A 15,442-nucleotide genomic window follows, 5' to 3' on the forward strand; every position below is an offset into this window, starting at 1 on the left:
GTGTCCTCCCCCAACAGATGGAGAATGAGCATGACTGCAATGCCACAATGAGAAAGTGGTCTAAAGATCTATATGCACGATGGCTCACTATTCAGGAAAATTTTGAAAAATGGAGGTTAAACCCTACAGGGGACCATCAGATGAAGGCCAAAACATGTGAGACTCCTTTTAGTCTCCTCTTACGACAGGCAGGAATACCTCGGGCATATTGTAACCCCCCGACCCACAGGGGCGGATGTAGAAGGATGGAGGGAGAGGGGGGGGGGGGGAGTGGAGTAAGAGGGAGAGAGGGAGGGGGAGGAGAGGGAGAGAGAAAGATAGAGATAGATGGAGAGAGAGAGAGAGAGAGAGAGAGAGAGAGAGAGAGAGAGAGAGAGAGAGAGAGAGGGGGGGGGGGGGGCGAGTTATTACTGACTTATTTTCTGCAAAAATGATTGAGACACAGGGCCCATTTGTAAACAAAGAAATTGCCCATCACGTTGTTGCCAACATTCCCAGGTCTCGTCACTTTTGTTTGGTAGACCCACAGTCTGTTGCCAACTGCGTTTTGATCTTCCTGACATGGAGACTCAGTGGAAGATCTTAAAAATAGATATCAAATCAATTATAAGAGTACACTGAAAGTGTAATAAGTGCACAGGATGTCTATCAATCATTTACCACATTTAAAGTGTTTTCTCAGACTAAGACTATTCCTAGCAGCCTGAAAAGGTTGTATTCTTCAGAAGAATTTCTTTTGTGGCTGGCTTAATTCCACAAATAAAATACCATGGCCATCACAAGAGAATAATTTCAAAGGTGAAATGTAATTGATAAAGGCTCACAATCACATGATTTTTAAGGGCAAATGTAATTCCAGTTTATCAATTTTGCTGAAACAAACTGAACATGAATATTTCAAAATCTGCATACATGAAACTATCCCACAGACCAAATTGACACTTAGTCTTATACTGTACAACACAAACCAGTTCTAGAAAAATAAATTTACCGATATCAATAACAATTTTCCCTCATTCTCCTGTGCTAATGTAAGAAAGATTACAAAAAAAATCAATGACAATTTTCCAACAAAATGTGGAACAGTTATTTAGTGAAACCAATCATAAACATACCTATTATATGATATACAAGGAATAAAACACGCAGATATTTTAGCTTCATAGACCACCTTGTCAGTACCACCACCAGCTTTCTCCATGTTGCTATCTACTGTTTTGTATTGTATAAATAAAACTGTGTGATCCAGGAAGAGAAGTGTTAGTAAGAAATAGTGTTTAACATTGCAATTGATGAGGAAATCCAATACTGAGAAAAAGTAGCAGTCACATGTCTGAGGCACGTATTCAATTATGTTTACCCAAGAGAAGTGAAGGAGGGCAGGAGGAATTTCCATAATAAGGAAGCACATATTTTAAGCTCTAAACATTTAGGAATAGTTGCTAGAACAGCATTTGGTAGTGTTCTGTGCACAACATGGTTACAGCCACTTCCTTCACCAAAGCAAGTTGGGAGAGGTTTTCTGCATTCAGGTCACATTTTATTATTCTGTACCTCCAGCCACATTTTTTCTAGTCACACATAATCTCACACGAAAGAAATAAATTTCGCCAGGGTTAAATTTATGTAAAATCTTTGTTACCTATTCTAGGTAATAATGAAACCACAGAAGGCTGAAGTAGACAGTAGTTTGCAAATAAAGAGTTAGTTTATGCAGTCTACTTTATCCATGTTCTTTTTCATTGTTATCTCTTACACAAAACTCATACATTTTTTTTTCTGTTTTTAAGTCGTAAGACACTTATTATGTTTCATGTGTGTCATGTACAATGACAAACATTTAAAGCACCCTTTTTATGTCTCTTAATTTAATAACCTCTAAATCGATTTTTTTTTCACAACAAACAGTTTCTGGTGTACAAATTCCATTCCAACAAAATTATTTTCTTTCATGCCATGGACACTTGTTTTAAACTTTTGGGAATATTCTCATTGATGTGTGTAATACGACAAGTCATATTACATGATTATCTGTTTTTGTCCTTTTGGGCTATACTCTCTTCCTTACCTCATAGCAATATGCACCAGTGACTTAATATTCTTAAAGCATGTGTACAATGTAACATTCTTAAGAATTATAATACATTGGAAATACTGTTGCACAACACTGCAAATATGGTCATATGGCTGTATGAGGTTTTTCCTGGTATATTCACTCTGTAACATCAGTAGGCAGCTGTTTCAAGTCATCACCTGATGATCACACAACCTTCGCAGATTTCTGCTAGCAGCTGCTTCAACATTACACCATCAGGGGCCTGCATTTCAGTGGAACCATAATTCAACAACCATGACTGTTACATAAACCTGAGATGTCACTTCAGCATTATGAAGGAGTGACTACATGACATCTGGGCCATCCACATGACAACATGCTGGGTAAAGGTGTGTACAAACAGCATCCATCCAGCTGGCAAGAGCACTGAGTCAGTGAGCACTGTAGGGCGGACTACCACCGTGGGACCTAAGATAGCATCACTGCTCAATCACCATTTGCCAGTGCAGTCATCAGCATTAGTCAATATCATCCAACATGGCCACCTGCCATACAGTCCTGTACCTAATACAATGAGCCTGAGTGGCTAATTGAGACCCTACTCACCGCCACCTGCTTAGCAACTACTGTTGCTGGATGCTGCTAGACAGACATCAGAAGATAGAGTTTGCACCCAAGATGACACCACATTCACTGCAATATTGTGATGGGCCAGCTAGTGACACCACCAACCCACCAACCCACCAACCATGTGGCTATGAAGCACTGCTGCACTGCCAACACTGACTCAGTGATCAGCTGACATTGGGCTGTCTGCCTAGCATGAAAGCTCCACTCTGAGCCGCACTACAGTGTTTACACCCATGGCCATGGATCTGGAGCATTGCTGTGCAGTGTTCAAATCTAATAAATGTATATGGTTTACACCATGAGCATAGCTGAATTGGCTCCTGCTCCCCACCAGTGAAATTGTATGTACCAGAAGAGGAGGTCAGAATGGCCACTCTAACAATCCTACACCTGCTCCCCCAACCTCCAATGGGAGTACTCTACCTGACACTGCCAACTTGGTTACAGTTTGGTGTCAGAAGAAAAATGGTTCAAATGGCTCTGAGCACTATGGGACTTAACATCTGAGGTCATCAGTCCCCTAGAACTTAGAACTACTTAAACCTAACTAACCTAAGGACATCACACACATCCATGCCCGAGGCAGGATTTGAACTTGCGACCGTAGCATTCCCCTGGTTCCGGACTGAGCACCTAGAACCGCTAGACCACCGCGGCCGGCGTGTCAGAAGAGCTAATGGGGGTACACTGATGACAGTGACACTGATGCAGCTTAGCTTCTGGCTAAATTTTACCTCAAATCACTATTTAATTTCTTCTTAACTACCCTGATTACTTCCAAGCAGTTAAAACCCTTTGTTGCATAAGTGGACCCCATGCAGGGCAATTTGATACCCCGTTTGCCAATTTCCCATTCTTTGTTTGGCTATGAAAAGTCAGATGAAAACCATTTGTGCATTTTATAAGGAGCCACATTTTCATTACACTCAAACATTCAGCCAAAACCATGAGCCACTGCTACACTGGTTAGTGATACTGTGCACTTGCCATGTGACCATGAAGCACAGTTGCAGTGTCAGCATTGTCTCAGTGGTCAGCTATTGCCAGGCTGCCTGGCTAGCAATAACACTCCATTCCAAGCTATGCTGCACTCTTTACAACCATGGCTGGGACTCTGACTGAGCACCAGTGTCAACGACTGCAGGTTTCACACCCATCCTGCCCACTGGCCCTGTAGTATTTCTGTACCCTGTGCAAATCTCATAGGTATATATGGTTGCAACTTGAGCTCTGCTAAATGTGCTTACTCCTTTGCACTGGTGGAACTGCATCATCAGAGTGAGGAGGTCGGAAAGGGCACCTTGACAAACCTACATCTGCTTCCCCCTCGTCCAATGGCGGCAACACTGCTTAATACTACCAACTCCATTAAAACACACAATAATACACACTACTTACCATACTATAGTCAATCTTCAGATTATTGATAGCTAAATGTTAATTTTCTTTGTCATTATAGTGCATTACTCATCACAATTTTCTGTTTATATGAAACTCTGTCAGAAGGACCTGCCACCCATACACTCCTGTTGGCCAGCTCATGGGTCTTGTGTTTAGCTTGACCACTCTGAGATGATAATTTTTGTCTACTTATGATGGGGTTATGTGCAAAAATCTCTTATGATAGTACTATTCTATGTGGGCTTGTGTGGTTTTTGGGCAAGCTATTGAAATATGCTACTGACATGTGCTACTGCTACACTGTGAAAATAAAAAATATCTAGCCATCTGACAATGTCTGAGAAGAACTCAGCTTTAAGCCCAGGAACATTCAACCACGGAACATGACTGGGGCCTTTGGAACACACTACTGATTTATATTGCTATAAGACTTTGTATTAATACAGTCTTAGCAGAAAACTGTGAGTTCTTTCCTCCATCACATTTAGGATTCTACAGCTTACCTGATCTTGCAGCCAAACTCTGCGTTCCACTCTCAGGGTTATTTTCTCACCAGCTGCTTTCAGCAGGCGAGCTACTTGAGAGAGAGAGGTTACTTTTTTTCCCTCAATAGCAACAAGCACATCACCAGGCTTAACATCTGCAGCAGCAGCTGGTGACATGGATGTTACTGTATCCACCACGATACATGCCTGATAACGGTCAGCAACAAATTCTTGTCGAAATATTAATCCTAATGGTTGTGTACCACGATGTTCAATACTCAGCTCCAAAGATACATAGTGTGAATTTTGAGTTCGTACCATCTCCACCCAAGCGAATGCATCTGTCAAAGAGAGAGACCAATATGAGAAAAAAAGTCAGTAATTTCAACAGGGAAAATTAGTTCTTAAGTGAAATAATAAACAACATTTTGAAACTCAGTACTCTAGAGCAGTGCAGATAATAGTAGTTCACTCTATTAATAATAATCCATCACACACACTCCTTAATCCAGTACACACCCAACAGTCTCATCCTATTTCAGAACTGTAAAATCCACAACAAATTATAGGTATGCAAGGCATCATCACATCAGGTAAAAATTTAGCATGATAAGTTTTATCTATCAGTTGCCACTGAAGGGCATTAAATGTGAATAATAAGCATCTGGATATAACATTTGGTCATCAAGAGTCTTATCAAATATGTAAAGGACCTTACATGTACTAGAGCAGGCTCAGCATGATGTATACAGCACAGAGCCATGTGTACAACATATGGATGTAGAGCAGAAAACCATTTGTTAAGTAGGTCTGCCCAGCACAAGAACAGAACTAACTAGTTCATTACTCGACACTAACTAGTTGGTTCTGTTCTTGCGCTGGGCAGACCTGCTTAGCCAGTTATTTTCTGCTCTACATCCACATGTTGGACATGTGGCTCTGTAATATGTACACCAAACTTGAGGTCATTTACATATTTGATAAGACCTTTGAAGACCAGATGTTATATCCAGATGCTTCTCATTCTTATTTAATGCTCTTCAGTGGTGACTGATCAATGAAGCTTTTCTTATTACATTTTTACATAATCTGATTATGCCTTACAAAGGTGAAACATGTAACTGTTATTAATAAATAGAATTTTGCAGCTGAGACTATTTTCATTCGCAAAAAAACCGCATTACTGCATATAACTAAACCAAACTTTCAAAACATAGCTATATAATTTGCTTATTGTTACAGAGATCACACCTTGGATTGTGATGCAATGTAACTGCTACTCAGATTTCAAATTATTAAACCCTCTCTGATAATGATATTAATGAGGATAAAAAGGGTTTCAGGGCTACTATAATATGATTCTAGAGTGGTTAATTTTACTTCCACTCTGACATTTATCTCAAAATGAGAAACAAATACCTGAAATAGTATGAGTATGCTAAAATAGTGCAAATGTGCAGAAATAGCATAACTTTGTAAGTTTGTTGGTGTGTGTGTGTGTGTGTGTGTGTGTGTGAGAGAGAGAGAGAGAGAGAGAGAGAGAGAGAGAGAGAGAGAGAGAGAGAGAGAGAGAGAGAGAAGAAAAATCTGTACTGGATTATGGACTTTGACTAAAATCAGCCACATAATAAAGAACAAGCTGAACAGCAGCTTAAGGTGTTGTATGATGTAATTTTTAATGGAATCTTTCTGTTTACACAGGTCACAGGTCTGACACTGTTAATCTGGTGAAGACATGGCTTACCGACTAGTTAGGAATAGGTTATACTATGTTTACAAATTGATATTACACCAGTTCAGTCCTTGCTTCAGAACTGGAAACTGCAATAGCTGTTCTTTTGTGGGTTACAAGAAAACCAAGATTGGGGTTACCTTACACAATAAAAAATTCCAGATTTCACTGGGATGAATAAATTTTTGGTGCAAATGGAATGTTTTAATGCTTTGTCAGATGGACAAGTGAACGTACATATGATAAGCACAAGACACACTGCATGCACAACAGTGGTGCACCGTCAGAAGAAAGTACATATTCTGAGGTTTCTGCAGACACAGTTCTGCTGTGTAGAGACAACAGGTACATCACAGTAGGTGAGCAAAATGGCATGGCACTGGAAAAATATTCCAAAGCTGAAGTATGCAAGACAATATGATTCTTGTGGGCAAAATGTCTAAACAGCACACAGATTCAGCCTGAAATTCTGGTGGTATATGAACCAAATGCCATGTCACATGCATCCATAGTGAAATGGTGCCAACAATTTAACAAAAACCCAACAGATTAGGGTGATACCAATCAGGTAGGAGGCCATCAACATTGATCACTGACGATAATGTCCAGGCAATAGGCAAGCTGAAAGAACATTTGGTGGAAAAGAGATTTTCCAATAATGAGGGCACTCACACAGCAGTTATTGAATGGCTCCATGACCAAGGAGCAAATATCTATCACCGAGGAATTAAACAACTGGTAGAACCTTCTGATTATTGTTTACAATGACTTGCTGACTATGTTGAAAAAGAGTGTCCTGTATCTGTGTATATTTGAGGTGTAGTGAAGCAGTCACCTGCCATAATAATGTGTGATTGATCTTACTTTTTTAAGTCCCCTCATGTATAACAAGAGTAGCCACAATGTGGTTCATGAGTCACACAAGGCTCTTGCCTTGATCTAGTATGGCTGCTGTTAATTTGTTTATGCTAAGCAAGCACAGCCTTCTTGTCACCTTGATACACTGCACATGGCGTATATTTTCAGTGTCTACGTGTTATGTATGTAGTCGTAAAAATGTCAACTACATCCACTCAAACAACAAATCACACCAACAGTCCTAATCCTTCATTAAAAAAAATGAAAAATGTTGAGCTTCCTGACACTGTATCTCAAGATTTATTAGTGAGATGGTTATCAGTAGGTGGTGTTCCAGGTTGATTTTTCCAGTTACTAGATCTAATTGAAAAATTTATGCAAATTTATCCCTTAGCTTCATGACCCACAGTGGTTGCTAGATATGGCTTCTATTACTGAAGCTGATTAGCATTTACAAATCTTAAACGTATCATTACAGAGGAGCAGAAAAACTTATTTCTGATTAAGAACAGATTATCTTCAGCTTTCATAACAAATCACACAACCATTCTGGAAAGACCTTGAGATTAAAACTTTTGCTTATTTCAAATGTATGAAGAAAATAATTGAAATCCTTGCTGAAGTTCAGATGGAAAGAAAATTGTTAATGTGAAATGTCTTGCCTTGATTGCAAAATAAATGGCACATTTAATTATTATAAGACATTTAGGTCTTTATTTTCATTCCTGGAAAGTCTGATTTGCTGTTGTGGGGGATGGCTGTCATGTTTAATCACCAATTATAAAAGATTCAGCTGCTGCAGAGTTGGAACTTCTGGAACTGCAAAACAGCAAAGTACTAAAAGGACTTAAAAATTTGGTGTTCTAATACTGAATTCCACAAGAAAAATACCCACTAATAAAGGAGTTTGCAAGGGACTTCAGTTCTCGGGAACACTAGTGTGTGAATCACTGTACTCAAAATTAAAGTTCATGAAATCTAAATAGCAATCTGAAATAACTGATGAACATTTAACTAGACTTGTATGAACTGTGATCAGCAGTTGTCAGTCAGATTTCAAGCAGCTCACAGTAAAAATGAACAACTGAAAAAGGAAATCACGAAAGTGACTTTTTTTTTCCTTATTGTTTACTGATGTGATTACTGAAATAAGAAGTAAATGTTGCTTCAGTAATGAAATAGAAATGATTCTCCATTAATGCTAAATATCAGTCTCTAGACAATGTGGCTCTATTTGACTCAATTTCACAAATTTGGAACTCCTAAAGGTATGATTAACAGCTACCCCTTCTCACACATTCCCAGTTATGACAACCATCAGTGCAGATCTTGCCAAGAGAAAACATTTTAAATCATAGCCTGGTGTGTCAGGACTCTCCAGACTATAGACTATGCATGGAACAGAATGGACACAAATACTAGTTGCAGTGTGCTGCTGGAGAAGTGAGAAGCTGACCTGAAAAGCATGGCATGACAAGTTACTGGTGCAGTGGAATGCAAAGTGTGCAAACTACAGTGCTTCTAAATTAATCATACAAAGCACAAAATTGTTTTCTAAAAGACCCTGGAAGAAAATTATAGCAACTATGACATGCTGTAGGCTTCCTTATTTAACATTTTTGTGTAGAAGACTGAAGTTTGCTTCCTGGAAAATACTGTACAGGTACTATTGTCTAATTCATTTATTTACTTATTTCCTTTCGCAAAATCAAAGTTATAAATAAATCACTTCATCAAATTAAAATGACAGCCTAATGTATGTAGTTAATATCTTCAGTTCAGAGATAGAATAATTGATGTGTGAAGAGTGGAATGGGTGGCACCTGAGAGCTAAATTGATGGTTAGAGGCCCATCCTCCCACCTCCACCCCATGAGCCAACAGATAATGGTGTTGTCTTTAAATATTGTTGTGATATCCACTCCTCCATAGGATGTGGTGAACCATTAAGTTCTACTCAGAAAGGCAGAGCTCCACAGTTTAATTGTAAAAGTACAGATGTCGCTTGAATTAAACATGAATCATAGAAAAAAATAGTTCTAAACTATTCAGAAAAGAAAACAGGATCATCTGTCTAGACATCATGGCCTGTAGGGGTTCTACAAGTTTACATCCTGGACCTTCTGATAGTCATTACATTTATAAATGATCTTTTTGTGTGCACAAGCCTAAAGATAAAATTAACTTTGAAAGTGATTGAAAAAATAAGTATCAGCAGCACAGCAAGCTTAATAAACTCAGTATATGGAGAGGTCCTGCAATGGATTACTGCAGACTACCTTGAAGGCTTAATATTAACAACATATAATTCACACAGTTCCACAGCAAAACAAAAACAGAATGTGATAAAAAGGAATTAATGGCAGTCAATACTCTCTAACTCCAGGGGCTACATGTGACCATATTTTCCAGCAATCAATCTCATGTAAAAAAAAAATAGTTTGCCATACAAAACAGAGGGATGAGAATTACGTGCGGAGACCATCCAAGGATTTCACACAGTAACTTATTTCAACAGTTTAGCATCTGCAACATCCCAGTACATTCCTTCCCTCTTGTACAATGTTATCAAAATTTTACACTGTACAAAATGAAGTAACTTGCTGGCCATTTACACAACGTAATTTTCTGGATTGGATGGTTGGATGTTTAAGGGGGGACTAAACAGCGAAGGTCATCAGTCCCAATTTTCTGTATACAGGGTGTGTAGAGCACAAAAAGTTGTACCACTATACCCAGAAGCAAGAGTCTAGCTCTTTTACATTAGGAACAGTGGAGTGCCAAACTTGACGATTTCTTCACAATTTTTTGGTCTCGGTAAAAGTGGTCTTCACAAAAGTGGCTCTAGCACCTCAATCAAGTTACAGTTGAGACTGAAACTTTGCATATGTTCATGTAGGGCCCTCAGGTACATACTGTACAAATTTCATCAAAATTGAAGATGGTTGAGCTGGGAGCATCTTCTACACTGGGACACTTCACATCGGATGACCCTATTGTGAATTGTGCTTTATTTGTCTCATAACGTACAGAATCTAAATCATTTTATTCAAGTACAGGAGACACATCAAAATTGTGGTAAAATTTCACCATAAACAGAGAACAGCTGATGTTAACAAACAGCATCATAATAATAACAGTTTTGTTATATATACATACAATAATGTCTAACACTTAATTACCTCTTGTACAAATTATCATTTCATTCACTATGAATTCTTCTACTGAATAGTAGCATTTCTCCCGCAGAATCTGCTGTAGCCTCGTTTTTAAAATTTCTGGCTTCATATTAAATATATTTTTGCCCATTAACTTGTTACATATTATCATCCCTATACACTGTGGAGTCTCTGCATATAATTTCAACTGGTGTGTGGGTAGCATAAAATTATTTTTATTTCTTTTGTTATATGTGTGTTTAAGATGATCCTCCTTAAATAATTTTTGTCTGCTGTGTAACAAGATTATAATTTCATAAATGTAAATGGAGGGAACAGTTAGGATTTGTAGTTTCCGAAATAATAGGCAACAACGGTCTGTTTGCTGTGCAGTACACACGTATCGCACAATTTTCTTTTGTAGTTTCAGTATTCGAGATACACTACTTCCCCAGAAGATTATCCCATATCTAAAGACGGATTCAAAATAGCTGTGATAAGCAATTTTTCATGTACTCAAGTCAGTGAGATTTGCTAGTATTTGCATTGCAAATGCAAAACTGCTTAGTTTATTTGAGAGTAAGTCAGTATGTGTATTCCAGCTTAAGTTCTTGTCCACATTTAGTCCCAGGAATTTGACCATGCTAAATTCTTTCATAAGTTGACTGTTATGTTGTATTTTAAGTTCCACACATTTTGAATGTTTTGCTCTGAAATGTACCATATGAGTTTTTGCAATGTTCAGTTTCAAGTCATTTAACTGGGACCAGTTTTCTAAAGTATCCAGTGTTCTTACAATGGAGCTCGAAATTTTTTCTGCATCATCATCTTCAATTAAAACAGAAGTATTGTCCGAAAACATAACAGATGGGGAATTTATGTTTATGGGTAAGTCATTTACATAGAATAGGAACAGGATTGGCTCCAAAATGGAGCCTTAAGGCACATCTTGTGATAGTGTACTCCATTTAGAATAAAATTCATTGTGTCTGAGTTGATAGTTACCCTTTGTTTTGTGTTGTCTAAGTATGATGTTAACTAATTTAGAGCATTGTCCATAATCCCATATTTGTCTAATTTGTAGAGAAGCAAGTCATGGTTCACAGAGCCAAATGCTTTTGTGGGACCACAGAAGATACCTGAAACTTTACTCCTCTCATCCAACGATTTGCCTATCTTTTCTAAAAAGTTATTCACGGCATCCACAGTGGTTTTTCATCATTGAAATCCTAATCGGTTACTTACAAAAAATATTTTTTACAATAAAGTTGTTGATCTGGTTTTCAGATACTTTCCCTAACGCTTTTGACAGGATTGGAAGAATAGAAATAGGTTGATAGTTTGCCATAACTGCCCTCGACCCTTTCTGGAACAAATGTCTGGCTTCGGCATACTTCAAAACATCAGGAAAGCATGCCTGTTCATAAGACCGGTTGAATATTTTAGGTAGGTGAGGTGCTTTTATGCCACACACTGTTTTAATCACTTATTGGGTATCCCATCCCACCCACCAGAGATTTTATTTTTTGATGATAATATAACATTTCCACATCCTTTACTGTGACTTTTTTAAAATCTGTAAGATACTCAGTTTCTTGGTGGATTCCAAAGAGATTTACTTTACTCTGATACTCTGCTACATCAACACATTTGCAAACATGGGTTCCTATTCTAAATATTATGTACTCACTCCTCTCTACAAGTCCTAGAAGTCTGTAACAGGAATTTCCAAATACCCCATAAAATTGTCTACTGACCCAACTATTAAATATCATTTTTTATTTATAATGAAACTGTTTTATGTAAGGAACAAAACATTATAATATCAAGTACAGAACTATTTACACACTGGAAAATCCTGACGGAATTACACTATGAAATGGGGCAGACTGCTATTAGCCACATTGGGGAGCCATTCAACAGCAGACAAGCAATCAACACCACCTCTAAGTGATGAGTGGCAGTCCATCCTAATTCATATTGGTACTTCACTCCTCATTTTCCATTGTCTGAATTCACTAGGGGTTTCTGTTACATTGTACAACTCAGTGCTGTTTTCCTTGTCACTGGTCTCTATCCCATCACATTAATCAGCATCTGTCCATTTCTTTCACTATTTTCCTTGTTTCCTTGTTGCCTCCATAACCATACATTCTTTCCACCCACTTATCACACACCATGTGATACAATGACTTATATGCCCCCTACAGCAATGGTCTTGCCCATTTACAGTACACAGCAACATGCTTGCATGGATCATAGGTGCAGTGACCTGTATTCTATATTCTCCCTACCATTATAATTATCTCTGGACCACTTCCCATCACCTATGCATATTATCAGTATATACTCATACCCTAATAGCACAATCCTCCCACATATTCATGTGTGTAACATACTGATCTTGTTGCTCTTTCTCTCCACTCATATCTACCCACCCATCTACACCCCACACAATTACTATCTTTTATTTCTATTTTGACTTTGATCTCCTCCCATTTTCACATTGATCTTATTTCATTTTTGTCTCATTTTCTTTTTGCTATGCTTCATTTTGTTCATCTTTTATAAGTTCGTAAAAAAAAAAGAGATACTCCCATAAATTTTACATTATTTTTTTATTCTTCACTATGAATCCTCACGCCTTTCCCTAGCCAGAATCCAGTCCTCCATACTACTTCTATGTTGTTACATAGCACAAGGGATCCCCGAAGTTCTGTCAGTTCATAGTTCTCACCAAAAATTAAATATGTTTGCCTGCCGCAAAACACCTCCTTTATGTTATGAGTAACTTTCTATCCTAATTCATATAACAAGACAAATTTATTGTTTGACATGTTCTACATTCTTGTGGTTTAGTTCACTTATGGATGTATGGAACATAAAGTAAATAAATGGATAAACCAATAAAAAAATATAAATCACCACACAATACCAACAAAACACTGATTAAACTTAACATGACTGCTGAATTACAAGCTTTCTGGGCCCAGTGAATTAACGTGTGAAATTCATTACCAAGGTGGTTGATGTGTATCCACTAAACTAAACCACAATAAACGCATTCCTTATTACTTGTGTGACTTGCTCAACTTCCTCAGGTGCTTGCATTAGCATCAGCTATAAAGCATGAGTTGCTACATAAACAGTACTCTTTTCTTTATCAGATGATGTTCTCATTCCAAGTAAAGTTCAGTAATGGGATAAAAGAATTATATTTCTACTGACAAAGTTTGTTGTACATACTGTAATCATTCACGCAATCATATTTTCAACATATACTTGCTTCAGTATTGGCTGCTATTTTGATCCCCCAATTTTACTTCATTTCATGTAGGAACCACGAAGATAAGGTATGAGAAATTAGGGCTCATACAGAGGCATATAGACAATTGTTCTTCCCTTGCTCTATCTGCGAGTGGAACAGGAAGAAAACGACTAGTTGTGGTGCAGGCTACCCTCCGCCATGCACCGTATGGTGGCTTGCAGAGTATCTATGTAGATGTAGATGTAGATGTTACTAGAACTGCACAGTGCATAAAAGCTACTGGCTTACCTACAGCCACTGAACAATAAACACTGTCACAAGGTGGTGTCTGCGTTAATCTTGTGATTTCCTGAACTGTGACCCGTAATTTTCCAGGAAGTACATTTGGAGTCCCTCCATCTTCTTCTGGAACTAATTTTACAAAAAAAGGTTTGTGTCGTATCTTGTAATGAGGAAGTGTATGTTTCTTCCTGACAGTCTTGCGTATCTGTGAGAGAAGGAAAATATTTCAGTTTCATTCACAATTCACAGTTGATCAACAACAGAAAAATAAATTTCTTAAAACAAGTAGCTTTTCATGTGTTTTCAACCAATAAAAGTTGTATAAATACATCTTGTATGTCTTTCAGTTGGTTTCATCATAATTTCACTTATGTTTCACTTCGGAATACACATATTAATGTTTTTACTGGCCTATGAAGACAGCTCAATATGCTATGCAGACAAGTAGTTGAGCCAGAAGCATGAGCTTGACTATAGTGAATAATATTACATTTCAGTCAATCTAGGCATAGATTTTATGAGAATTTTCACACACATTACAATTCATAACAAATTAGTTCTACATTTCTACCAAATAGGCATAATACAAAAATACTATGGCATGTAAACACAGAAAAATACAGCTTACATGATTAATAGTGCTTTCAACATAGGACAAATTTACTGTGGATGGGACACCTACATCACATTTTTTTAAAAATACAGTAGCTGAAGAAGCTAGTATACCTTGCTAACAGATTCAGAATGGGGGAGGAAAGAAAAATGAGAAGTTTTAAGCTCCACCAGAATTTCCGAAGATAAAGATTTCTATTACTTACAGAAAATCAGAAGCAATTATACAACATGGCCCTCAAACATTATGTTATGCACATCTGATATAATGTGACAATAATAGCTGCAGAAGAAAACTCAAACCAGTGGCAACTTTCGCATGCTGTGTAATGAATGCTTAAAATGTTGCAAGTCAATGGTGAAACAAACAGCTAATTTAAACGTAGAGATAATTAACTAAAGGACTCCAATCCACTGGGAAAACACAGGAAAACAATACAAATGGAGGAGGTTGTATCTTTCACTTTAGCCCTTCTTGGAACATATCTGAAAGGGTGGGGTTCTTGACAGATCCAAATAGCAGAACAGACTGAAAGATTCCTGAGACAATCTTCAACATTTATTTCATAGTGATTTTATTTAGTCAATATGGGTATATTACAATTAAAGTCAACAAACTTGGATGAGAAACTCTGCAAAAATGGCACCATGTTTCCTGCAAAAACTAGTTTTACTATAGCAGTACATTAAACAAATTCTTCCACAGTCACTGTTCAGACATTTTTGTTTCTTTATAGATATGATCAGTTTCAAGACATTCAATCTCACAATCAAATTTTACCATTAATGAAATTCCAACACATTGGAACAAACTGCAGTACTTTCTTGAAAGACACATATGAAACAAACAAACATCAGTTCATTTTAATATATGGATTTTTGTTAATGATAATATTTCTTAATAATCCTAAATGTCTCAAAACCAGTCACATGTATAAATAAAAAAAGTCCTAACTGCCAC

General features: G+C 37.5%; 1 protein-coding gene across 3 annotated transcripts in view; it reads right to left on the reverse strand.

Annotated features, from left to right (window-relative positions):
- LOC124722846 (PDZ domain-containing protein 8) overlaps positions 1-15,442 on the reverse strand; it is a 233,602-nt gene that overhangs the window by 97,411 nt on the left and 120,749 nt on the right. For all 3 annotated transcript variants that reach the window (XM_047247971.1, XM_047247972.1, XM_047247973.1), the window contains 2 exons: positions 13,876-14,074; positions 4,591-4,913 (listed from right to left, as the gene is read on the reverse strand). In XM_047247971.1, coding sequence (XP_047103927.1) covers positions 4,591-4,913; positions 13,876-14,074 — 522 coding nt within the window. The remainder of the gene's footprint in view (positions 1-4,590; positions 4,914-13,875; positions 14,075-15,442) is intronic.

The sequence above is a fragment of the Schistocerca piceifrons genome, chromosome X (genome assembly GCF_021461385.2).
Source record: "Schistocerca piceifrons isolate TAMUIC-IGC-003096 chromosome X, iqSchPice1.1, whole genome shotgun sequence".
Taxonomy (NCBI): domain Eukaryota; kingdom Metazoa; phylum Arthropoda; class Insecta; order Orthoptera; family Acrididae; genus Schistocerca; species Schistocerca piceifrons.